The following is a 26,522-nucleotide window of genomic DNA, read 5'->3' on the forward strand; positions in this document are numbered from 1 at the left end:
CGAGCTCCCTGAGGCGCGGGGCGGGCTGCGCGGGGCGCAGGGGGTCGCGTCTCGCCGTGAGCCCCGCGCGGGCCCGGCGGCAGCAGGTGAGGTGAGCTCCCCCTCCCCTCCCCGCCCGGTGCGGGGCGGCTCGGCGGCCTGCGGGCCGCGGCGGGTCCCTCGGGGCCCCGTGGCGGGAGCGGCGGCAGGGGGAGCCGCCTCCCCCCCGTTGGCGGGGCTGCGGCCCCGGAGGGAGCGGGAAGGAGGCGGCCCCGCGGCCCGCCCAGGTGCGGGGCGGCGGCGGCGGGAGCTGCCCTCGCTCCTTTGTTTGCGGCGCCCGGGGCCGGTCGGGCCCGGCAGGGCGGGGAGCGCGGCGCTGCCGGGGGCGGCAGCAAAGCCGCTGCCTGGCCCGGGCCCGGGCGCGTCCCTGTCTCCCTGGCCTTCCCTGCGCGGAGTTCCCTTCAGTTGTGAGCTTGCTGAGGGCTCAGCCCTCGTCTGGAGGCTTTGGGGAGTAATTTCGCAGGTCAGGTGATGTCGCTCGTGGGGGGTGGGGAAACGGAAAAGAGAAAGGTGATGAGAGTTAAATTACTGCTTGAAGCTTGAATTTTAAAATCACAGTGTTGCTAATACTGTTTGTGGCTATCTATTGCACAAGTTACATACCAGTCTGATGGTTTTTAACAGCCATTTTATTTTTCATCAAGCGTAAGAGAGATGAAATGAGACTCTCTTTAAAGCTGTATTCTGAGATTGCTAGACTATGCTTGCTTGCTTGCTTTACAGGTGGAAAATCCAAAACATGAACAACAATGCACTATACCTGTCCTCAAAGCTGACCTGGCTAGAAGTGGAGCATAGTTTCCTAACGTATCCTCTGGCAAGAGAGTTGTAAGTCCTTTGTAATGGCCAACAAGAAAGAGCCTCCTTTTTTCAATGAAGATAACTTGGGACCATTTCACTACAAACTTCCTTTTTATGAAACTATGGAGCTCTTCATTGAAACGCTTACAGGCACGTGCTTTGAACTGCGAGTATCCCCCTTCGAAACAGTGATTTCTGTGAAAGCTAAAATTCAAAGACTGGAAGGTACTGTTCTTCCTTTGATATCACCTTAAACTTTATCAGTTTAGAGGAAATCTTAATTTACAAATGATAATTTTAACTTTACTAAAATCAAACTAGGTAATTTAAATTATTTGTACATTAGTATCTGTAAGCTCATATTCAGTTTATGGTTTTGCTTAGTTAGAATTGTTATTTTTCTTTTTTTCCCTATTATTTTGTATATCACTATTAAGATAAATTTCAATAAATCTGTTGTAAATAATTAGTTATGTTTACGTTACGTAGGAGATAATTTTTTAAACACAGAAAATACTATCAAAGATATAACCTGTTTATTAATAGTTAAGGTTCTCTAAACATAAGCTGTAAACTTGAGTCTTGCTGTATATCTACACTGCAGCTGTTTAGGCACACTTAAAACTAGGGCTGTAACCATTAAACTGGATTAGTCAATATAATGTAGTTTGGTTTGTCTGTTATACTGTAGTTGCAAGAGTAACTGCGGTGCAGATAAACCTCAATGCTTGAAATTACTGATGAGAATTTTGTTTATTTTAGTGATGTTTTTCTGGCAGATGTCTATCTGAGCAATGCTTTGTCTAAAAGTGATAAGCTTGGTATATCTTGCAAAGTGAAAACGTCCTTAGAGGTATGAGGGCAACCCTGATGCTAACACAAGGAAAAAAGGTGTGGATTTTAGTCCTCTCTCGCTCGTTTCCTTCTAAGGTGGAAATGACTCTGCTGCACAGGAAACATGTTTTGAAGTACATATGTAAACATGTTCCTTTGCCGCTTTGCAGCGATACATTCTCTCCTTTGTCAGAGTTACACAGCTGTGTTACTGCACAGGCTGAGAGTACAGGACTGGATAATTCCCAGAAAAAGGGTCCTCTTTTTCCCTGGTATATCTCTGTGTGTTTATAATGGCCAGTATGTGTGGAAGCTGCTGTCTGGGAGATGCAATGTGCTTTAGATCTGAATCTTAAAGGCTCTATTCCTCTTATGGAAACCTGCACTGATGCACTGAAACCAGGAGTTGTGCACCAGGAGTTGTGCATCAGTCTTAGAACATACAAATATTGCAGCTGTGTGGGGACTTTTCACAAAGGTCACCTACTGAAAGCTTCACCTGCAGTTCGAGTTTGCCCTAGTGTAGCTATACAGACGTGCTTTTGCTTCGTGTAGACAGAGCAGTAGTTAAACACAAATCTGAGAACGTGGCGAGGAGCTCCTTGATCCTAGATGTGAAATACAAAAAGGAAAGATGTTTTTACTCTTCACCCTCCTTACCTCCGTGGCTAAATATAGTGGTGATGGCATGCTAATAGTGAATTAAAAGGGAGTATAGACAACAGGGTACAGGAAAAAGCAGGTTACGTGGACAGTATAGAATATAGAAGGAGGGGATGAGCTTTAAGAGGTACAAGAAGAGACCAGTATAAAGGTCTGAGGAAGAAGAATTTGAATTTCTCATAGTCCAGAACAGGAGATTGCAAATAGATATGTTGAATAATATCTGTAGCCTGTTATTGTAGGCTAGGTGTGCCTAATTCATGAAAGCATCCTAATTCATAACAGGAGCAACTAGTACTAAAGTTGTAATATTAATTATTAGGAATTTGATTCACGTGATGTAATTCTTTGGATGCTAAAGTTATAGCTTAGATGCCTGCTATGTAGACTTAAGTGTTTCATTAAAATATCGAAGATGGAGAGTTCACTGGTGCTTATCATTTAATTGACAAAAATCAATTGAAATGCCTTGGTAATCCAAAACAGAATTAAAGGATCTGTAATGCCATATTTAATATAATATAGGGACAAAGTGGTGTTTCTTTTACTGAAATCAGATTGATCAGCTATGCCTGTGTGTGAGGGGGAGAGTTGCACAATGAAAAAATCATTTTCTATTGTATTTGAGGCTGGTATTGCATGTAAAAATAAGCAACTTTTCAGTAACAAAGTCCCTGTTTTAGTGCACAAGTTCAAGTAATGAATCATGTAGGTCAGTGGAAAATCCTAAGTAATTTTGTGGTTGTAGTATAGCATGGAAGGCAAAAAGCTTATTTCTTTTCTTCGTTTTGCTGCTGGTTTTTACTTTTTACTATATCATGTCAACTTTCACGACGTGAACTTCTCTCATTTAAGCTACTCTTTTGGCTAGAGAATGAGAAAACAAGAACCCTACACTAGTAGGCGAATATAGGGCCCTTGGGTATACTTATTATCTCTCTGGACAGATTGTGTGTTGAGGATGATAGTATGCAAGCACACAAAATGAAAAGTTCTGGGAAAGTGATTAAATGTACCACTTGATCTTTGAGAACAAAATCTAGATCGTATCAGAAATAAACAGATTTCTTCAAAAGATCTGGACTCAGTCAATAATACCTCTAACTGTAAGAGACCTGAGAGTAAAGCCAAATCAAGAAGAACTGATCTTTGTCCACAGCTAGAATATCAATACCTGTAGGCTGTCTGCACCATAATAAGAAAGAGTACTGTTCATACGTAAGGAATTCTGAATAATCCTGATACTGTTTAACATTCTTATTACCTCTTTAATGATCTAACGTGGAAAGAGTTTTAGACTGCTTTAGTAGTCATCGGTATCTCGCTAAGCAAGAGCTCCAGATCCTTCTGGCTGGTCTCAGCAAAGAATATGGATAAAACTTTATTAAGGAGGCTCCAGCATATCTAAAACTCTGTGTGGGTTTGCTTGTAAACTGAAGCTAAAACAGATCTGATGCATGCTAGGAGCAGATCCAGGCATTTACCCACAGACATATTCAGTGCAAACTGAGCACGTAGTGTTTGTTTCCAAGTTCATATTTGTTATAATTCTGTCTTGGAGCCATCTAGAATAAATCACCCCTCTGCTCAGATCCGCTGAACGAGCCTTTGTAGATGCTACGTTGAAGAACAACCAATTTCCCTTGTCTCTGATACTGGTGGTATAAAAGCTAGAATACTCTGTCAGCTGCAGAACGCACTATTGCCAGCAGCACACATGCTCTCTTAGTTTTACTTCTTGTTGGGTATTTGTATGATAAAGCAGAACTGTTGGTGGTCATGAATGGTACCTGAGTTTCAAGGCGGAGACTGAGACTTTCATATGTGAAAGGTAAAATAGCAGAATTTCATTGAAGAGTAAATAGTGGGGTTTTTTTAAATAATAAACACTGCCACTCCCTTGAGTGGTCTGTTGTTGCTTCTTACGTTACGGAAGTCTTTGTGGCTGCTGTGCTGAGATGATTTAGATTTTTCTCACTTGGAAACAGAAGTTGTTATAATAAATTCTATAGAAAAAACATTAAGTTGAACAGTGCATTCCTAGTAGTGGTTATTTCATTGATCTATCGAAGAACCATAAATAAAACCTGGAAACATGTCTGATCAGTGATACAGGACTGAGCCTCAAGGGGAAGGTGGAGCTTGGTTTGTTTTATTTATTAACACTCCACACAAATAATTTCTCACAAGTTAAGGCCTTTGTTCACTTAGCTAGGTTTAAAATAGGAAAAAACATAAAACCAGTCATTTTTCAGTGACTACTTGGAACTGAATTGCAAATATCTTCCTTTTTACCTCTGAATTTGGGAGTTTTCTTGTTCTTGTATTATAGTGAAGGGAACAAATGAGCTAGCTTTCAGAGTACCTCTTAATGCTAGTAGTTAGTTCAAGAGAGAACAGATAAAATAACCTGTTACAGCTTTTAAAACTGTGTATATACTCTCAGTTCTTAGTGAGAGTTGTATTTTTTCTTTGGTTTGTTTGCTTGTATTATATTGCTGCCTATCTGACCCTTTCTACCTCTTCACTAGTGCAGCTAGTATGTGGGGCAAAAAGAAGAGGAGCAGCCCAACTCCTGTGTAAGCAGGAGCAGAAAGTAAACTCTTAAGAGGCTTTCCAGTGGCTGTATTGGTTGAAAGAGGAATAAATTGAGTCTGAACTATGATCTTGAAGTGTTTGTGCTGTTTTAAACATAGTCTTTTGTCCTTGTCCACAACATAGAATAAGGGTCATTCTGAAATCTGTTTAGGGTTAAACGCAACCTTTATCAGTTTCTCCAGTGAGCTTAGCATGCTAGAAAGACAGTTAAAGCAATGAAGCTTAGGGGTAGGTCTGGTAAGCTGACTCAGGAGGATAGGATCCCTACTCTAGTCCCCTTCCCATGATTTTTAGTAAGTCAGTATTGAAATGACTAAAGGAGTGCTGATAATTAAAAAAAAAAATAAAAAACAACAAACCTTTGTTCTTCCTGTAGCCTTACCTGGGTAGCCCATTTCCATTTAAACCGTAAGCTGTAGCTTATTGCCCTATTCTTCTCTCTTAGTCATGCTTTAGAGCAGACCAGTGATGGTCATGTGCTGCTTAGGGAGAGGGAGACAAAGGGGTATCTTGTGCTTCTTGTTGTTGCCAATTTTGTGTACTGATCCCATGTGGAAATGTTTCCAAGAAAGGCTTCCTGTAATCCAGAAAAGAGGTATCTGACACATTTTCTTCTGCATGAACCTATAAAGTACATGCTATTTCATCTGTATTTAAATACAGAATTCTTAGAAAGCATCTTAAAAAGGAACTAGTAATAAAGACTTGTCTGTTTCCCATTGCAGCGAAGAATAGTATTTTCAACTGTGCATTTCATTAAAAATACACTGTCATTGTTAAATGAACAAAAGCATGTTTCAGTGCAGCATTGCCAGTTGCAAGACGGTCTTTTTAACAAATGCTCCCTCAATTTATCAAAGTAATTGGAAGTTGCTTCTTGTAGGCTGCTGAAGCCATAACAGATGTGGACAGTAATAAACATTTGTAATCGGAAGATTTGCAAAACAACATAGGAGAGAGCTTCACTGCAGACTTGCTGATTAATGCCAGTTTGTTCTTACTTTGCTTATGCTGCAGACTTGAAATGTAAGCAGTTATTAAATAGCTGGCAGAGTAATAGCTATTAGGTTAGTCTACTGCGTAATTGCCCACATAAATGTATCGTGGACTTCAGAGAATGTAACGGTTGCATTATATGCATTCTGAGCCAAGTAAAGTTGTGTTGGTAGTTCATAAAAGATCTAGAGGTGAATTGTAGTGGGGAGAGACAGAAATTGTCTTCTGCTCTAAAGCTTAACCAAAACCAATGACTGTTCCTTCAGAACGTGCTCTGTCGTGCATGAGGGCGCCTGCTTAGCATGTACCCTACCTGCCCACTGAATCTGCATGAACTCTCACCAGGATTTGGTGTCTTTTTCTTCCTTGCTGAAGTTTAGGGAGTTTTGTGCTCTTCCCCCAACTAAGAAGGAGCCACTTACCTGACCTTCTCTCCTGAGATATATTTGTCAAATCACCTGTAGGACTTTGATCTTTGTGTTCCCCTCTTCTTAAAGCTGTTTTGTCTGCTATTTGAGAACTTTCACTGTGTAGCATTGCTACTTGCCTCTCTTTTTTAAGTATCTGAACATGCAAATAACCAGTAAATGACACAATTTGATATCGAAGTGACCAAGAATAAAGTATAGTACAGGGTTATTTTAATGTAATGTTACAAAAAGTACAGTTTTTGCATCTCAGTCTAAGGAATAGTATTTAGAACTTTCTTCAAAAGGTCTCCATAGATTTTCATTTTAATTACAATATTTAGAGAATGCATAATGAAATCTTAAAATTACCAAGATTTTCATTAGATAAATTGGACAGAAGTATTTCTTTTCGATATTGAAGGGAAGTTGTTTTTTTTTTTTTTTTTTTTTTTTTAAGACAGAAAAGAGAGCTGTTCATCTTCCCCTTAGTCTTAATGCCTTTTGGTGATCAAAGGTGTCTCTTCCTTTCGTAACTGCTCTGGGTTGTAGTCTATCCAAAAATTGGAGAGTGGCAACCTTTTATTAAAAATGTGTAAAGGCCTGGTTTTAAAAAAGAAAAAAAAAAGTCCTTTCAATGTTTGCTGAATAAAGTTTGCCTAACTAGTATGGTATTATATTGTACATCTGAACTTTTCAGGTTCTGGACTAAGCAGCCCCAGTAAATAATTTCTTAGTTGTCACCACTGCACTAGAGCTACCAGTAGCATTTCTTAATGGAACCTTATCTTCACTGTGAGTAATACAGAATATCAGTCTGGAATAAATTATTCAACAGGTCAATAGTTAGAGGTTTTATCCTGTTTTTCTGTCAGCAGACAAAGATCTGAGGTGCAAATAACAACAGAGTAAAGCTCTTTTCCAGTTACCAGACAAGAGAGTAAGGATTACTTCAGGCTTATTGCACACTTCCACTAACTCCTTGTTGGGCCAAAAGAATGGAGCTCCCCATGGGGGTACCAGCCTGCTAGAAACCTTAGCTTTGGTCTTAATAACTATACAGGAGGTTGGACATTGTTGCTGAAGTTTTTGTCCTGCTTCCTTTCTTGTGCTGCTGCCACTTCTTTCCTCTCCCCCTTGTTCTCAAGTATTCCTCAAAAAACCCAAATGTCCTCCAGAGCCCTCCCATCAAACTCCAATTTTATTTTGTTGTTGTTATTTTTTTTTGGTTAGGTATTCCTGTTTCTCAGCAGCACTTAATTTGGAATAATATGGAACTGAAGGATGACTACTGTTTGAATGATTATAAGTAAGTATAGAATAAGACTGCAATGAATGTTTCCAAGTGATTGTTAACATAGACAATAGAAAATGCTACAAAGATTTATTTATTTGTTGCCATTTACAGCATTTCAGAAGGCTGCACTCTGAAGCTAGTTCTGGCTATGCGAGGTGGACCTATTAACACTAGAAGAGGTAGGTGTTAGTTCAGTTTAAAATGATGTATTCATGCAACACCTTATGACTGAACAGATTTCTTAGCTAAGCATTTTGGCTATTTCCAAATAATTGGTAACTATTTATCAAAAAAGGAGGGATAGTTTTCCATCTCTCTTCCATAGTGTACCAACTAAACCGTCTTTTTCACTTTGCTTATCCATAGTTTACCAAGTATCTTTGTATATAAAGAATTAACAAGCTTTGAAATCAGGAATTCTTAACAGGAGAACACAAATATGTGCATGTAGTGTCTTTGTACAAGTGCTTTAAAAAAAACCTGGTTAGTAAGAGTCAGGCATAGTTTTAGTTTGATGATAAGCTTGGTTATATGGCTCATCCATAGAGGAATGAATGCTTAGAGTGGAGAAATATCCTTGGCGCTTTCACTTGGAAAGCGCTCAGCATATTGTATAGGCTGAGCATTCCCATCATAAACTGTATTGAGCTCTCAAAAGCAATCAAAACAAGCCAAACATTTGAGTGCTTTCAAAAATGAAATCTTGATTGTAACAATGCTCTGAGTATAGTCTAACAAAGATAGTTTTGTAAAACAATGCATGTTTAAAATGTATGCTTAACTAAATTAAAATTTTAGGATGCATGATTGTAAGAGAACCATGTTAATCTTTGTTTTCAATAGGATTTATTACCCTAAGAGCACTGATTTTCATTGGGCAGCAGTTGATAGTAGAGTAGTTTCAGTGATGAAAAGTTTATTGTAAATGTTTAATGCTTCTTTCTGAAGAAGCTCCTGTTAGGAGTCCCAAGTGCTCTTAATAAAAGAATACAGGAATCTGTTCGCTTAGTTTAGCAAATATGTTAGGGAATTACTTTCTCTGTGTGAAATTAGAGTGAAGAGCTAACAACGTTCTCTGTGCTTCTAGAGTGGGAGAATTACTCACATTGAAGCAGTTTACAAAAAATAACACAAATTTTAATTACTCTGGTAATTCTAATTTATTTTGGACCCATTTTTCTGATTGCCAGATAAAGTCACCTCTAAAGTAGGTTGTAAAAACCATCATTATACCTTATGCTTAGTGGATTGGAGGTGGTCTAACTGGTTTTCTGTTCCCCATCTTTCATTTCTCCACAGTAGTACTTAAGCGACATAGTTAAGAGGTGTGTTCTGTAGTCACCGATGTAGAGAGAATTTCTCCATTCGGTTTTTGGAAGTCAGGGAGAAGCATGACCTGGTGATCTTACCAGGCTCATTGTTTAGTATTTGAGCTGATCTCTTGGGCTGTCTGTTTCTCCATTTCTTTCTCTCCCACATATGTAATTATTGGTAGCTTTTCCTGAAGTGACATCCCATGCATAAAGGGACCAAGGAGATGAGTGGTAACATGAAGGTGAGGAGGAGCAGCTAATTTAATATTAGAAATTAACTGGATTCCTTAAATCTTCAGGGTCAGGTTTGTATTTTTATCGCTTCAGTTAGTGTCTCCTATAGGTAGGACTTAAATATCATCAAGCTGTCTCCTGAATACACAATGTCATAATTGGGTCTTCTGTGGCTTTACTGGATGGTTTGGTAGATGCTACTATATTTAGGTCTGTTACATCCTTCAGAAAGGCTGAAGGTGGGAGATGGTTCAAGATAGCTCTGGAATGGATTTTGATGTCTGATCAGGTGAATGAATGGGGGATTTTAGAATACCTATTATTAGAAGAACAGGCTCATAACAATCAGCATATAGATTTCTTTATTTACAAAGACTGCTTGTAATTTCTTGGAATTTATTTGCTGCTAAAGGATTCCATGAAGCATAGAGGTATAAATGCAGTAGAGGGGGACTTCAGCTGGATGTTTTACATATGCATAGCTAAGCATATGACTTGAATTTAGAGAGTGCTACTTGCAGGTCAGCAAGAATGTTTGAAAGAGGCTGTTTCAGGTTGAATCTTTGATTGCTGTTGCCTTCTAGAAGCCTGACCTATTAGTGTGACGCTTTTGTATCATTACTGTAGTTATCTTTAGACATTGTCAGAAAGCTCTCCAAAGGGGAAAAAACTCGGCCTGGAAGTGCAAGATTTCAAACTTGAAATATTTTTTTTTCCTCTTTGTAGTTCCTGTGGAAGACTCTATTAGGGAAATGGCTGAATATATGGATCCCAGCAGAGATGAGATCTGGGAGAAGGGGCCAACTAACAAACAAGTTACCTTTTTAGTATATCGAGAAGGAGATCAGTTGAATTTCTTCCGTGTGGTAGACCGGGGAGATGGCACTTTAACACCATTGTCTGAGTCTTTGAGGTAAAGTTGATTTTAATTTTCTCTTTAAAATGAGAATGCTGTATAATTTTCAGCTAATAAATGTTGAATTTGTCAAAAAAACATATGGAGGATTGGAAGAATTGTTCCTGAAGGATTACCAAAATGTTGTAGCTGGATGACCTAACTATACAGTAGACTTTGTGGACAGTAGTCATTTTGACTGGCTTGTGTCTCTGCGTGTCACTACAAAGCAAGATAAAACTGACCGAGCCCCTTGTGGCAGTTAACATCTCAGCCCATTCTCAAAGGAAACATTTTTCAAGAGAGTCAGTTTGGCAATAAGGATATAAAAAATTTTTGTTTAAGTACCTTTTTCATTTTAAGGTACTTGTTTGAGTTTATGAATATTTCTGTTATCAGCCCAAGCTTACTTTTTCATATATATACAACTTCCACCAAAGGATTAGTCAGGAAGATAGATTGACAGTGAAAAATCCAGGGTTTGCTGGAAGATGCAGAGGAGTTGCTTAGAATTATGGATGTTACTAGCCTTTGGACATAACTAGACCTCAGATTAGCTATTGTTGAGGTATTAAACTTGTCCGAATCGCTGTCATAAAATTGAAGTACTGTTACCAGAAGGGCAAGTCTGTCACTTAGATTATTATCTTGTAGTAAAGTATAGTGTGAGTTATTTCTTAAAGTTACTGCAAGTGCTAAAAAGTATTAAAAACGTATTAGGTTCTGTCTTTATACTGCAGCTTTTGGGTAGATGCTACTCTTCCCCCCCCTCCCCAAAAGCTTAATATTTTTACAATTGTAAGGAAAGGAGTTTTGCTGTTCTAGGGACTAGCTGTTTTTTCCCTAAACTGAAAGAATCCCCAAATCAATCCAAAGAGCTAAGACTGAGGATGTTACGCTGCAAGAGGTTGTTAGATGGAACTTGAACTCTTGTTTGTAGTGTAGTAGTCTCCCTGATATCTGCTCAGCTGTTCAAATTCTTCGGTTTATTGGATTTTATTTGCATTTAAAATGAGCATAGATAATTGTCTGAAACTTATAAAATTTCTCAGTTAGGTACTCCTAGTGTATAGATTAAATATAAACTACTATTTAGCTAAGTGCAGCAAAAAGGAATAAGCCACACTATACAACAGTGTACGTAAAAGTCAACGTATATTCTCCTTAAGAAATGTTGTTATTGTTCAGAAGATCCAGTTAGGCTGGAAGCCCACTGTAATATGTTCAGCTTGAACCACCTCTCTTCCCCTACGTTTTTTGTGGGAATTCAGTTATGGGCTTTTCTGCTAGGGCAGTCATTAACTTCGGATGGGAGGGACACCCATAAATTTTTTTAATTTATTTTTATGGCTAATAAAACAATTTGCTGGGTCAGACTGTGGGGAATGGAAAAAGTGACAAAAGGAAAAGAGAATGGAATCAAATCACACCTCCTCTCCAGTTGAGCTGTATATAGAAAGGCTGTGAATTGCTCTCGGGATACTAGTGTTTTCCACACTGACAAGTACAAATGTTCATAGGTGTGGATGTACTGCTGACTGAGCAGTTTGAGGCTCTCATTTCCCAGCTTTTTTTATGTTGCTTGCATGGAGAAGAATTCAGTGACCTCAGTTTAGAAATGGGCCATTTGTTTTGCTTTTGTTTTATAACTTCCTAGACGACTTTGTCTGTGGTTAAGTTAATGGCTAAAACATAACCAAGTGTAAATATATGCCATGATTATTCTCTCTGTATTAAAAAAAAAATGCTGAAACTATGGTAGAGCAATGGCAGGCAAGCTACTGATTATCTTTCAAGCTTGCATTTTATGAGCAAGATCTCAGGAATGTCAATAATTATGGATAAAATCAGCCTGAAATCTGCTCTGAGCTGAAAGTATCACCATGAACAAAGTTTTCTGTCCAATCCTCATGACTTCATAATCACATTCTGATTAAAACAAATTTGTTGTTACTCCATTTTCAAAGTTTTTGCCTCCTATTTAGCCAGAAAATGTAAGACAAATGACAACATTGTTTTTGCATAAAGAAAAAGAAATGAGGATTATTTCCTTTTTTTTTTTTCTATTTCTATATTAAGGGAAAGGAACTGCAAAGAATTGTTTGTAGTTGATTATGACTGTTAAGTATTTGCAGAGATAAAATTCTGAAGTGATTCTCTAGTGTTGAATCTTTACCAGGAAAGGTTGTAATGTGCATGCTGGCTGTCCCCATACAGAGCTGTTCAGTTTTTGGTAAGAAACTACCCAACTATTACGCAGTCTTGCTTTTAATTTGCTGCCATTTTATTCTTAAAGATCCATCTCCCAGCTGTGCTGCCCTCTGAACTTTGCTGCATTTTTTTTAGAAATAGATTTAGAGAGTCGGAGCAGAAATACTGGCTGTTGACTAAGGGCAGCACAGTATTTCCAAGAACCAGGTAAGATGCCAGCTTTAATCAGTAATCACAGAACTGAGATCTGTTATGAAAACACAAGATTTTATATACCTTGTTATAATTACAGGAGATTTAGTTTTATATACCTTTTTCTGGAACTGACTTTCTCATGGTACATAATTTTTCATTTCTCTCTTTTAGGAAGAGGAAACTTCTCTTAAATCTTTTAAGACATTTGTAAGAACAAAGGGGAATTGCCTGATTGTCACAATTTCTAGGTGCTGACAGCATACGGGGAGAATTAAAGCACTACTTAAAATTCTTCAATTTATGATGAGTTGGACACTCTTAAAGGTTATTTAATTTCACTGTCAAATGTTAGATTTGTGTTATTGAATAATGCTTGATAGGAAAAACAAGTCAGATACTGAATTTAAAACATTGTCTTTTTTCATTCTGTATTTTAACAGAATGCAAAAACTCAATGTGATGCTATAAATTTCCAGTGATTGAGTTAAAATATTTTGTCTTTGAATCTGTTTATTTTTTCCAAATGTTGGGACTCTTTGGAAATCTAAACTGATCCTTTTTTATTTTTTTTTTATTTGAAAAGGAGAAATAGAATATCACATCCACACGGGTGACCCCTCCATTTCCATTTATGGTGAGAACACCCCTCAGGATGGATAGAAATTTGGACTTTCCTTCCATGCCAGTGTCTGGTTAATTGGAAAACTGATCAGCTTGTTGTCTGAGTCACACTGTTAACAGCTTTGGCCATACCTTCAGGAGACACTTGTGGAACTGGATATTGCCTCTGTGGGGAAAATATATAGTGAGTGTAAACCAACTGCATATGGTATAACAACTTCCCGAAAGTTGGGCTATGTTCTGATTTCAGCATCATCACTTTGTGTGAGCACTCTAATAAGGAATGTTTATGTTCTAAAATAAGTGGATTTGAAATGTCTTTGCATACATTTTTACATAATGCTTTGTCAACAGATCAACTATGGATTTGGCTTTCTAGTTGTGAAAATACTCTACATTGAAGATATATTACTTGATCAGAGGGTGAAAATGACTTTTCTTTTTTATTTTCAGTGGTGGTTCAGTTTATAATTTATATGCTGATGATGAAGACGAAACAGAGGCATCACCTTCTGGCCAACAGATTATTGAGAATTCAATTACTATGAATAAAATGAAGCTGCTCAAAGCAAAGATGGAGAATATGAATCTGAGTAAAAAGGTGAAGCTGTGGATTCAGTTCATCTATTATCAAGTGACTTTCACTTTCCCAGTATTGGTCTTGCTAGAAAGCAGATCAATTAGTTTTCTTGGTTGCCCTCTTGGAAAAATAGAGTGATAAAGGATATATAATTTTATTGTCTGTCATTTAACGTAGTGAACTGTCACTGTGTAAATATTCTTCTGCTATGGGACATTAACTTTTTTTGGATCTCTCTCAACATTCAAAGAATTCACTGGTGGTGTTGGGTTTCTTTTGTATTCCAATGGTTTAAGTAGAGCTGTTGTGCAGTACTAATCTGGTAAAATCAGTAAGATGCTTTTAAGTAGCACTTCATTAGGGATGAACTGTAACTAGAAAGCCCATAAACTTAAACAGAAGAATGAGATCAGCCAGTAGATGAAGCATTAGGCTGGTGTTTAAGATATCTGGATTAAACTTAATTTGAGAGTTTTAGCAAGATTGTTTAATGCCTGTGTCTTGTTTCCTATGCCTGGGTGGAAAGCTAAGATGGCAGTATTTCCTTCCTTTAATCATTGTTTTGTCTGAGACAACTCTTCTGAACAGCTTTGGTGTTCTGGCTTCCCTGTTCCTCTGATATATGGTCTGTTTACTAAAAAGCTTTTTCTTGTTATCATCTTTGATTTTAATTTGCAGATGTCAGGGTGCAGTTTTCATGGCTAGTAGCAGATGAAGGAATAGAATAAAAGGGTTGATGGTGCTTTTTGACCTTAAACTTTTTGAAGTGCTGGGACTGTCATTGCAGTTGGATCTTTTGAGTATGAGCATAGTGTGAATACTAAATGATTTTTTTTTTTTTAATAGCCTAAGAAAACTGTCAAGGTGAAACCTCGTCCTCCAGTGGCTCCTCGACCATCTAGTAGCTCGGTAGCTGCTGCTGCTCGTCACAGGTTTTTAAGAGTGCTCCCCCATATTGGACAGTCCTGCCTACCTCCTCCTGGGAATTCATATACTTCGGAGTCTTCCCAAAATGCACTTTCAGCTTTGGCTACTTTGGCCACTGCTGGTAGAACAATACCATCCACAACTAATGACTTTCTTAAGGAAGATGATACCTGGCAGAGCACCTCTTGGTCTCAGTCAGTTAGTAGCATTAGGTTACCACCAAAAATATCTCGTGTCGAACTAGAAAATACAAAAGTACCAACAAATAGTATTCTGACTCCTGCTTCATCTCTGCCTACAAATTCAGAAAAATCGTCTGAAAATATGACCTCTACAAATGAGAAGGATTCTATTCTGTACACAAATCTAACAAATTTAGAACCATATGGAACAGAAGAAAAGCTTCTACCTGAAGCTGATGCTTTTGCTTTGTTACCAGAAGCCAGCACCACTGAACAGTATAGTGAGATATATGACATAGGGAAGGTGAACCCAGAACTTGGACTATCTGACAGGGATGAAGAGTCTAAAGCTGTAGAGCAACATAGAAAACCTATTAGTAAAGTGCTGAGCACTGCAGCAATGGAGGCTGGGTTTCTCAGTACTCATGAATTAAGTCCTCAGAAGAATACCCTTTTATCACCTCTTCGGTATTCAGCACAGCTGGCACATCACAGTTCTCTGAAACCACAAACACAACCCAAATGCTTTGAGGTTGGTAACATGAGATCTGCTTCTCCAAATGTGCTCCGATCTTTGGAGGTCCATAGTATAGCAGATTCCTCTTTTTCTAGGACTACTAGATTTCGTGGCATGAAAGTAGATTCACTTGGGAAAAGACCTGATATAATTTCTAAAGTGGAGGCTAGGGACATTACAGATGTGGCTAACAAAGCATCCACAGAACCTGCAAGTTCTATAAATAACTTAGGATTTCTAGCTTCACTGGCCCAAAGTGCAAGCAGGGAAAACTTACAGGATTCATGTGGGACAGGCAGGTTTCGGACTCCTGGTATTGCACTGCCTGCAAACCTTCAGCGTTTTCAGGAAGAAAGCTTTAGGAAAACAAATGAAGCTGCTGAATACATTCTAGTGAGTACTAACACTCAGGTTTTTTATATTTTTTTTTTCTCTTTTTGGCATTATGAAAACCATACATTTCTGGTGTGTGTCTCTTTAGGGAAGGCAGTTGGGGTGAGAGGCATACTTAAATCCCTTGTCGTCTGAAACTGCTTTTCTAACTTGCTGTTGATGTCTTGACTGCATGTTTATATAAATGGGTCCTAGAAGTAATTTGTTCTAGAATTAAAACGATTGTTTAGTTCACAACCAAAGTTCTTAGCTTTGTGGCTTGAAATGTCCTCTTACTCCTGTTGCTCATTAGTAGTCACTTGTTCTAAGTTTGCACTGTAACTGGTGCCATGTGTGCCTAACTTTAGACTTACAATGTACTGTGTTGTTTTCATATGTTGTTAAGTTTGGGAAGATTGTTAGATAGTCATTTTGAGCATGACTTTGCGTTGTTGGATTTTAATTTCTTGAACAGAAGTCTTGGATTCTCTTTGTAGGTTCACTGACTGATAAAACATTGGTTTCAAACAAGCTGGTATCAGACTGCCTAACCTTTTATTTAATTCCTATCTGCTAGTGATATCCTTGCAGAAATCTTCCTATATATACACAAAATGTATATAAATAATATAATTTTTGTGTGTGTGTGTACATATATATATATATATATATATATAAAAATTTTTTTTTTTAGTCTGCACATGGACTTGGAATGAATGGAAGTCTTGCAGCTATAGGGAAAAGAGTAGGTAAGTAGTATAACTTAATAATTGAAGATGACTCTTAACGCTTTCTTGATTTATCAGGTACACAGAGAACAAGAATCATATCTTTGTAAGGTATGTGTCTTTTGAAGTCCTTGCTGTTATAATATGGTATTAACCTTTAATAGTTTAAGCAGTTATTTAACATAGATTCCATCCTGATCTAAGATAGACTTTACTGTGACTGTCTCTACTAGTTTTTGTTATTAATAGCTGATGAATCCTACATGTCATCCATAGAGATAAACATGACCTTTTGCTCTGAAGCTTCCATAGCATGATTTCTGCAAATACTTCTGTGTATACCAAAATCAGAGACACTGCTTTCATTAGTAATACTTTCTTTAAGGTTGAAGTCTGAGCGTAAAGAATTTATCAAAAGAAAAGTGGGGACAATGGAGTAAAGGCAGCAATGCTGGAGATTAGGGAAAATTTTGAAACTGTATTGGTAGTTTTGGGGGCATGTATCGTTCTTCCTATCCTGCTAAGTGTGGAGTGCTCAGTGCTTGACATCTACTAGGAATGGATGTGTTATACCTAAATGAATTTCTTCTGTGATAACTGTTTTGCAAGGAATTAAACTGTCTAGATAAGTATTTCTAAAACTCTTAATCATGTAAGTTGCCTTATGTTAGGGAAAGAGCAGAAGAGTATTGCCAACTGGCATTGCTTTAATAGGTCGTGAATCTAGGCCACGTTAGCCCTTTAAGAGGGCAGTACGTAATTCAGAGGATGTAACTTCTGCCCCTTCCCTGGAAGGTGGTTTTTCAAACAGTGGCCGAGAAAATACCTTTGCTGGCTGAGTTCAGAAGTGTACTTAAGAAAAGCTGTAGCGTACTTCCTGGGTCTTGACAAGCTTTGCCTGCACACATCCGTGTGCTTGTGTTAGCCTGGTAAACACAATGGTTTGCTTGTCTTCCGCATCTTCTTAAAACCATTTTCTTGACTCATTAATGTCAACAGATGACTGTGCGCTTTAGGTCTTGAAGTCCTTCCCGTAGTGGGCAAATCATCCTAGGTAGTAAGAATGTTGCTTTGGGATGATTGAGGTACTGCTGGTTTAGTAATTTTCAGAGCTGAAGCGTAAGTTCGAAGGCAGTGGCTAAGGCCAGTAGGCAGTTCCAAGAGGTCTGACTTACCACAGCATTTACTGAAGACAGTGACGCAAAAGCATGTGCTAAGGATTCTCAATGTAATCAACCTGTTTTCTCCAGCTTTTTTTTTTTTTTTTCCTCTCCTTTCTGCCTGACTTTAGGAAAGATATCGAGACATATGTTCCGGGATCTAAAATTCAGGTATAGAGGATCAACTAGAAGATAATCTTCCTTATATAGCAACTGCAATACCAAATTTGATGCTATTGCAATGGATTAAGAGCAAAAACTGCTAAAATGGTGGCCTTTCTTTCACAACTGAGGGTGTGAATTTGAATTAGCAGTCAGTATTAATAAGCAATTCTGTCTGTATCTACTTCATGGGAAATGAGAGGATACCATAATAGCCCTGTCTGCATTGTGGGAAAGCCCACCTTTCTATAATCTGCTTCATTTCTGTGGTATTTAGGTTAGAGAAAAACATATTTTCCCAAAAGTTCTAGACATCAGAACAACAAAGTAGTTAGTGTTATATCATGTGGGCTTTGGGGAGAAAAGTGGCTAGTAATGATCTCTTGTATAGCTGACTAAAGAAAAAATTTGGTTTGTCATCTAAGACCTTGATTTATTTTTAATTACTTTCTTCCGTAATTGCTGTAGAGACTGTAAATGTGAGAACAGATGTATTATATACTTAGATATGGCCCGCAGAGGGAACTGTCTTCAGTCTCTGTCTTCCTCACAAATGACACTAGCTAATGCTTTGGGTATAGTATGCTTTTAGATGGTGAAATGGATAGCATGGACAAACATTGTCTGGAAGTCTCCATGCTAGATAGCAGTGGGATAGCACTGATCAGTAGTGATGACTGTAATGTGAAGTAATTGTCTGGTGTTAGTAGTGAATGTAGCCTGCTGTGTCTTATCTGAGAATTGACTATTGGGATCACAAGTGCGCTGGACAAAATTCGTCTCAAGGCAGTCATTTTTCTGGGGCATTCTGACAATATAGTGGGTAGAAACACTGAAAAGGGGGGTTTGAGAGGATGTGTGGCTTATTTTCAGCATCCTGCAATCCTGTGGTAAGGAGTGAATGATCAAGTTGTGAACTAAGACCTGCTTTGTGCACTAGGAGGAAAGGTGCCTTTTTCTTTACTTGCCCTCTAAAGATAAAGGGAGAGCCAAGAATTATAGGGTAAAAAAAGAAAGGTTTTTTTTTCAAGTACAGAACTCCTGAACATCTGCAAAACGCATTATGAAACCACACAGCTAAACAGAGACAGGTAGTCTAATAATGTGCTTTTCTTGTATTACAGAGTGCTAGCAAGCTTTAAAAATACTGCTGAATTTATTTGGCAAATTTCATTTACTAGCTACTGAATATACTAGACACTAGGTACTTGAATGCTCAATTGATTTTTCTGGAAAGCCACTGTATACAGTGCTTTCTCAGTCACATTATGTATTTTTATTTTGCCTTTATGAAGAGCATTAGGAGATGTTTCTTGACTTCTTCTGTAAGTTCTCACTGATACGAATTTTTAACAGGTATCAAAAACAATGTGTCCAAGTCCCACATCTTGCTGCTTCTTCCAAAGGTGGTGTTAGGCTTGAGATGTGATTTCTGTTTTGGCTGTGGGATTTTGTTTGTTCATTTGTTTGTTTTGTTTTTCCTCTTCAGGCTTGGGGGACCCACCTGAAGTGTCTTAAGAAATGCAGAAATAAATTTGAATTTCAAAAGATAATATTTAACTAGTTTATGGTCAAGAATAAATAAAATGTCTTTGCTGTTTTTACCTCTAAAAACAGGTGAAGCAACCCATCTGCCACCTGTGAATGGCTTAATTCAAGCAAAAAAGAAAATTACAAAGCATTGCTTTCTTTGTGGCAAGAAAACTGGATTGGCAACCAGCTATGAGTGCAGGTAGGCTGAGTATTTAACCAGCTGTTGTTTAAAATGGATAGCTGAGTTAACCAAAAGGTTTTCTGTGCTGCATGGTATTCCTTAAGTACAGCAAATCAAAAGCAGTTTTCAAAAAAAGTTGAAAATTGTTTGCGATTTCCAGTTCAGCAAAACTCCCAGGAAAAAAGATTCAGGAATGTTGTACTTGTTCTACTGTTGAGGTGTGTGTTGTGCTAGAAAATCAAGAAATGCAGGGAATCAGGAAGTAATGAACATGAGATGTAATGTAGAAGACTAATGTGTAGAGAACTTGTTAAAATTACTGTTGAGAAACTTTGTAGAATGTAAACATGCAGAAACTTGAGAAAAACTGTTTTTTGTTACTGTTTTTTGTTGCAGTTTTTAGGAAAACTTACCTCAGACTTGGCCCTGTTAGTACATGTTTGTGATTGCCTCTTACGAATTTATTTTTAACGTTTTATTGGTCAATGTGTTCCAGTTCTTGCGAAACTACAGCCACCTTTGAGCTTCTAGAGTATCTCAAAAGCAGAACCCTAGCGTACTGGCCCCCTAAACTGTGGCTTGCCAACAGCTTACTGTTCTTGAGTTCTTCTTACTGTTCTAGCTACTACTAGTCACTGGAGATTTAAAACAAACAAACAAAAAAGTAATTTTTTTCTTCTCAAAGTACAGTGTTTCCACAATGTGTTCTTTTTCTTGGCATTGTTTCCCATGAGCTAGTAAAGGTTGGGAACTGCTGCACTGAGAGGTATGTTTGAAACTGATCTGAGTTGATGTCAGTCATCAGCAAAATTGAACAAGAGCCCTGCCATTGGGGAGTTGTGATGGAGAACTGTAGGGTGAGGATCAGTCTCCTTGCTGACTCTTTGATTCTTTTGTAACAATTTTGGACATTACACACTTCTCTACTGAGCAAATAGCTGTGAGGTTTTTTTATAGAAATAAAACAGATTTTTTTATGATTAAAAATGAAGCCGAGAAAAGGGGGAAAGTCATGCATCTCCAAGAATAGCATCGTCCTAGTTTCAAAAGGAGCAACCATGTAACCTTTTACTAGAATGGAACATTAACCGAGTAGAAATACACAGTTGTGAGAGAGAGACAATAACTGCAGAAACAAGAACCAAAGTAAAGCACATTTCTTACCAGATACACAAGCCTCTGGAACAGCTGTGAAGTTTTATGAACCCAGATAGATAAATAGAGGATTACTGTAATATCAAATGTGACAATTATTTGGATGAGCTATTGTCAACATATTTCTTCTGAATAGAGTTCTGATTCTGAGTTATGTTACTGCTTTACTGGCAAGAAGCAACTTTGTCAAATAATTTCAGGTACAGGACACTAATATTGATCTTGAGGCGCTTGTTCAGATCAGGTACAATGTATATATTGCCCTTTCTCTTGTTAGGAGTCGTGTCTGTGGTGATTCATCAAGTTAGAAGGCAAAATCATAAACTTACATAAACTTAACTCATTGAATTTGCAACTAATAGTGGAGAGATGAACCCTTACTGAGTTATGGAGGATAACAGTCATGTTTCCTACAATCAATTCATTTATCTTTAGAGCTGACTAAATCTGTAATTATTAATTTGAATTTATTTTGGGCAGAAATCACTGCTGAACTGAACATCTGTCTTGGTGCTTTAAATGATGTGGGTTTTTTTAAATTAAAATGCATTATGTGGATTTCACCCAATGCCATTATTTTAGATCTGTGCATTTGTCTGCTGAATTTTGCCTTTTGCAGGGGGAGAAAAACAAAAAAAAAAGGGGGGGGGTTTCCTTCTTTTTTCTTTTTCTTTTTTAACAACTGTTTGTAATCCTGGTTAGCTGATTTCAGGAGTACCAGTCTTGCTTAACTTCATACCTGAAGAAACTGTTGGGTCAGAACTGTAGAATTCAGTTACAAAAATGTCATAATGATTACCTTACCAGTTAATACCAGTCCAGGATGATTAGAATCCAAACAGTTATATTAAATAAACAAGATGTGATTAAGCCTTAGGGCACCCAGCATATGTTAGAGAGAGAAGACCTTGTAACATCTAATATTCTTGATTCTTCAGATGCGGAAACAACTTCTGTGCAACTCACCGCTATGCAGAGACTCACGCCTGCACCTACGACTATAAGAGTGCAGGGCGAAGGTATTTGCAGGAGACAAATCCCATCGTTAGCGCACCAAAGCTTCCCAAAATCTAACATGGCTGTGCTGCATGTGGCTGTTCTGCCATTGAAGAATTGTATTACATTCAGAGAAGCACTTGCTTAAACTGCATAATTTTGCCCTGCTCCATATCTAAAGATTTGCCAAGTAACAAAAGCACATGAGGATGCATCCTATTGAAGAATAATGTGAACACTACTGCAGTTAACACTTTTCTTCTTTAGTGAATGAAAAGCTAAAGATAGTTTTTAAAAACTTACACTATGATTTAATTGTTACTGCACGTCTTGTGTTAAGTGTTTTATATTTGGAAAGCTATTTCACTAGACAAGTCTTTAAAAGATGCACTTTACTAACTTTATTTACTGTAACCAGACTTGAGGGGGGTGCTGTAATGAGGGTGTCATGTAATGTCTTCTGTATTCTTGCGTTTTGTCCATTGCGTGGAATTTTTAAGTTATTTCACTAGAAAGATTCTCTTTCTTCCCTTTTCTTCAAACAGCCTGTTGAGATCTTCAAGGGGTAGTGCGTTCTGTCCCTCTGTTCCGTTCAGATTGGTGTTCATATGCTGTGTATCCATTCTGAAAATGACATATCATGTTAATCACACTTTCTTAAAATAATACTGTTTATAGGGCAAGTTTTTTAATAGAAAATTTCCCCTTTGTTGCCATTAAATATAAGGAAGAATTTATTTTAACTTTTTTTGTAATCCTAGATTTTTTTAAGACTTCACAACTTGGTTTGTTAAGATGTTGAATGCTGTTACTGGAAGAAATTCTAATAAATATTAAATTTTATTCTGGTTTATGCTCTTACAATAAATGCACAAAATAACTTCCTATTTTACAGCATGCTCCTAATTAAGATTTGAATTTTGTTACTGGAGGGGAGGGGAAAGGGATTTTTGGTTTTCAAAAGCATTTGACTCATCCCTGCTCCCACTGAAGTCAGTGGTAAAACTTCCACCCACTTCACTAGGATCAGAGTGACCAGTTCTATGGGTTTTAAATAAACCTTTTGAAGTCTTACAGATGTGCCAGCAAAGGCAAAATGAGTGTTCAGCAAATTGCATGTATTAACCTGTAGCCTTTAGCATCTCCAGCTGATACTGTACGAAAGCAGTTGAGAACTTGCCAGAGACAATTTGAAGGAACATGTAGCTATTGGAGAAAGTGGTTGTTGGAGGAATAATGATTGAAAAAATAAATAAAATCTCTAGAGTAAATAAAATCTCTGGAGTATATAAAATCTCTGGAGGTGATATGCTGCCTGAGATGTTCTATTCTGAATACACTTTAAAACAAAACTCCATGTTGCCTCTAAACACTTAAATGTTATGTTACTTCTAAATTGAAAACCTTGCTGCAGCTTATCCCTTTTTTTGCCAGATTTCTCAACTACAGAGTTGGTTATGCTGTATGCTGCATTCCAACTAGAAAGTAGCAGGTGACCTACATGGCAGTTAAAAGTTGGATCAATAAAAGGAAGAGGATCAATGAAAGATAGTAACTTTAAGTAATAACTTAAAGAATTCTCATCCTTAGAGAAAAAATTATTTTTATGTAGGCCACTTGCAACTTCTTAAACCCCTTGGGATTATCAGTGCTAATCCTAATGCCTGTAGTTTTTACTGCATTTCTAATACAGATGACATACCTGGTGCTAAAGGAAAAGAATAAGAAAACAGGGCAGACATGGCAAGCTATTAGTAGTTTGTGGCTCAGCAGCTTTCTAAGCCAGAGATATTGGATAGGCTCTTGTCAGAAGTGGAATTAAAATAATATAGGCTCTCATAACTTAAATTTATCTCATTTTGTTAAGTATAATTTCTGGAAATAATTTTGCAGTGCTTTAGAATGGCTATACTAAAATTTACTAAAGCTGCATAATGCAAATTTGTGTCAGAAAGTATCTTAAGTTGAATCTCTGCTTGGTTTGTAATTTTTGTATGTATAATTCTACTCTGAAGTGTGCAATTTTTCAGAGGATGCAGTATAATTATCTGTAACTTCTATACATGTAGTTTATTACTTTTATTATACCTCATTTATATTATACCTGATACAGGCATTTCTTATGCATAAATCTTCAGGTTTTGTTCTGCTCTTCAGTACTGTGAGACAGATGCTGTTATTTTCAGAAAGTGGAGCAACCCTAAGAGCACTTAAGACTGTAAATAATGTTTTTATTGCTGATTTATATGCTAGAAAGTTTTGACAAATCCTATGTTAGATTGTACTATGGGTTAATTACTGTTTACTGTGTAAACTTACCTTAACCATTTGGTTTTCTGAATACTAGTCAGTGATCTGTGGTGCTGTGCATCTGCTGTGGATGAATATTTAGCTTTTGTGCATTTGTTCACATAATTAGATTGTATCATAAAGCATTTACATAGTGGTAGTTTAACAATGACTTTGTGTGCTCTTCTGCTTCCCTTTTGCATGGTTCTTTTGGATACGCTTTGTTTTTTCTTTTGTTTTTTGTTTTTTTTAATGTTACCTGAGAAGCTGTGAGGAAGCTTAACCAGGCTAATCTGTTGTTGAATGATCTCCAGAATTCTGTAAAGTTGATAAGCTCCACACAAAAGTCAAAAGTGTTCCTGGATTTTGAATAAAAGTTACCTTTCTCTGAAATCTCTAGAAGGCAGCAGCAATAAAATCTGTGTGCTTGTGATGCCCATTTCTGCTCAGCTTTCAGCCCCCTGGGATGTGATTGCACTAATGCCTTCTATTAATAGACTTCAGTAGTAGATAGGGCTAGGATTGTTAATGCTTTATGTTATAAAAAAGAAATATTTCTATCTTTTTCTAGACATCATGATAAACGCTTTTTTTTTTTTTTTTTTGGTACTTTCAACTTTCATAACAGGGGGCACTGTCTCCTGGATGTGTCTTGTGGGTTGGAGCTGCTTATATCTGCAGGGAGTTGCTTGTACTACTACCAAGTCTTATTTTTCCAACTTCTGTATTACTCAGGTTCATCTGCATTTGAGATTTTCTCTAGTGTCTGTGTTGGTAGTGAGCCACTCTGCCAATTTGAGGACATCTGTGGGACTAGGAAAGCCATGTGCAGCCATGGGACAGTTGTGTGAGCCTGCACTGTTTCTAATTACTGTAGTTGTTTTTACCCTGATTTTCATTGGGGGTTGTCTTGTGATGTTTGCCATTGTTGGAGTGCTGGGGGAAGAGGAATGAGAGAAAATAATTTTCTTTTGTAGTTATTGTCCTGCTTAAAGGTGATTTTTTTTTTAAAAAAAAAAAAGAGGATTTGCTTAATACAGAGATGAACTTAGGCTTTTTTTTTTTTTTTTTTTTTTTTTTTTTTTTTTTTGTGTGTGTGTGTGTGTGAAGTGGGTTTGTTATAGAGCATTAGAGCCATTGGGATTCTGCGGACAATAACACTTTGTTTTGACTGTGTAAAACTAACTCTTTGCTTTCTCAGCAGGTATTTCCCAAAACAGCCTTCTGTTTTCTTTATCTGGTTTCATTTCCTAGTTTATATTTGATGTTTCAAAGGTTAGTTACATGTACTGTTGAATGTTGCAGACTTACCTGCCATGGGTAAAGGGATATTTCTTTTCAGTGTTATTTTATAATCTCCTTTTTGCTATGCTCAGTGAGCAAATATACAGATAAAAGTTTTTTTGCATGCAAAAATATTCAATTAATCAGGAATATAGAAATATCCTCTCTACTTCTCTTATTTCTTTGCAGAAAAGAGCAATTGTTTAAAAGATAACAGGGGTTGTTTTGACCATAGCACATTGCGGTACAGCAGGGGCTACTAGATGTCAGTGGAGAAGCCATCCTGAGAGCAGATAGAGGAGAAATCATCAGGGACAGAACGATCTATTTCTAATGATGCTTGGACTGTTACTGTTTTTGACCTATTTTATATTTCTGTTTTTCTTTCCTCAGCAGTGAAAGATAGATACCTGTCCAAGACAGGTAGCTGTCTTGGACAAAGTAGCTTGGCAAGCTGGTCTTTGTGCTCCCCCATCACTCGCTCTACTGTAAGGTGGATGATTGCCTTACTTTTCTCTTGATGAAAATCTACTACACCCTTTTTGTTAGAGTTTACAGCAATGGGCTCAAGAAGAGGATCCTCTGCTTTAGCTTTAGCTCTTGTCATTAGCTCTTGGGACCCTCTGGGATCTTACAGGATTCTTGAAGAATCTCTGTTTGATAAGTTTCCCTAAGGTGATTGTGTGGTTAAGGGACAAATTGCACTTCAGCGCTTTTAAAAGTCTTTCATAAGTGATGTGCCAGATTCTCAGTATATTTCTCAAAAGGTGAAATTATGTCATCCAACCACATATGGATTGGCTTCTTGAGCTGAGTCCTTTCCTGCAGCTAATTCCATGAATAAGAAACCCAATTGTAATAAATTTCTCTTGAGGCTACTGGCTACATCTTAAAGACAGTTGTTTAAAAGCAGTCAAAAAGGTCAAAATGAATGCACAGTTTAAGAAGACTGCAGAATCCAGTGTGCATCTTGTCTTACCAATATGTAAATCTCTGTTCATAGCTTAAGTAGGTTCTGCTTGTTCCAGCCAGTCTTCCTTCCTACCCCCTACACACTCAGTGAGTTGGAGGCTTTGTGTTTCCGCTCTTCTGTGTGTCATCCTCTGCATCCATGTTTTTCATCAGAGTGAATCTATATATAGGCCAGTATATTTGGGTTTCTCTGTCAATCTTACCATGTGCCTTTGGCTCCAAGTTTGTGGGTTCTTTTTTTTTGGTTTTTTTTTTGTTTTGTTTTGTTTTAATCATCATAGTCTGCATATTTCATGGCAAGTATTTTAGCTACTGTTTTGCCTTTTCTGTTAAACACTTTTTTTTGTTATTAAAAAGAATTGCAATGCCCACATAACCAG

The 26,522-nt window shown here is 37.6% G+C and overlaps 1 protein-coding gene across 5 annotated transcripts; it reads left to right on the forward strand.

Annotated features, from left to right (window-relative positions):
• ZFAND4 (zinc finger AN1-type containing 4) lies at positions 1 to 23,480 on the forward strand. Of its 5 annotated transcripts, none has more exons than XM_062579565.1 (11): positions 1 to 86; positions 763 to 1,065; positions 7,572 to 7,647; positions 7,747 to 7,814; positions 9,909 to 10,095; positions 13,558 to 13,705; positions 14,531 to 15,703; positions 16,377 to 16,431; positions 19,350 to 19,464; positions 21,540 to 21,620; positions 22,143 to 23,480. In XM_062579565.1, exons 2-11 carry the CDS (start codon positions 882 to 884, stop codon positions 22,261 to 22,263), a joined length of 2,208 nt encoding a protein of 735 aa, XP_062435549.1. In that variant the 5' UTR covers positions 1 to 86; positions 763 to 881; the 3' UTR covers positions 22,264 to 23,480. The 5 variants fall into 5 exon arrangements, with proteins under 5 accessions (XP_062435549.1, XP_062435548.1, XP_062435550.1 ...); XM_062579564.1 differs by having other exon boundaries at positions 23 to 91; XM_062579566.1 differs by having other exon boundaries at positions 23 to 91; positions 21,540 to 22,236.
• Positions 23,481 to 26,522: the final 3,042 nt, after the last annotated feature.

This window comes from Rhea pennata, chromosome 7, assembly GCF_028389875.1.
Source record: "Rhea pennata isolate bPtePen1 chromosome 7, bPtePen1.pri, whole genome shotgun sequence".
NCBI classification, from domain to species: Eukaryota; Metazoa; Chordata; class Aves; order Rheiformes; family Rheidae; genus Rhea; species Rhea pennata.

Coding starts and splice junctions, on each gene's coding strand:
- ZFAND4 (XM_062579565.1), top strand. CDS start 882: ATGGCCAACAAGAAAGAGCCTCCTTTTTTCAATGAAGATAACTTGGGA. Junction 7,815..9,908: donor ACCTATTAACACTAGAAGAG/GTAGGTGTTAGT, acceptor TCCTCTTTGTAG/TTCCTGTGGAAGACTCTATT. Junction 16,432..19,349: donor AGCTATAGGGAAAAGAGTAG/GTAAGTAGTATA, acceptor CTCTAAAAACAG/GTGAAGCAACCCATCTGCCA.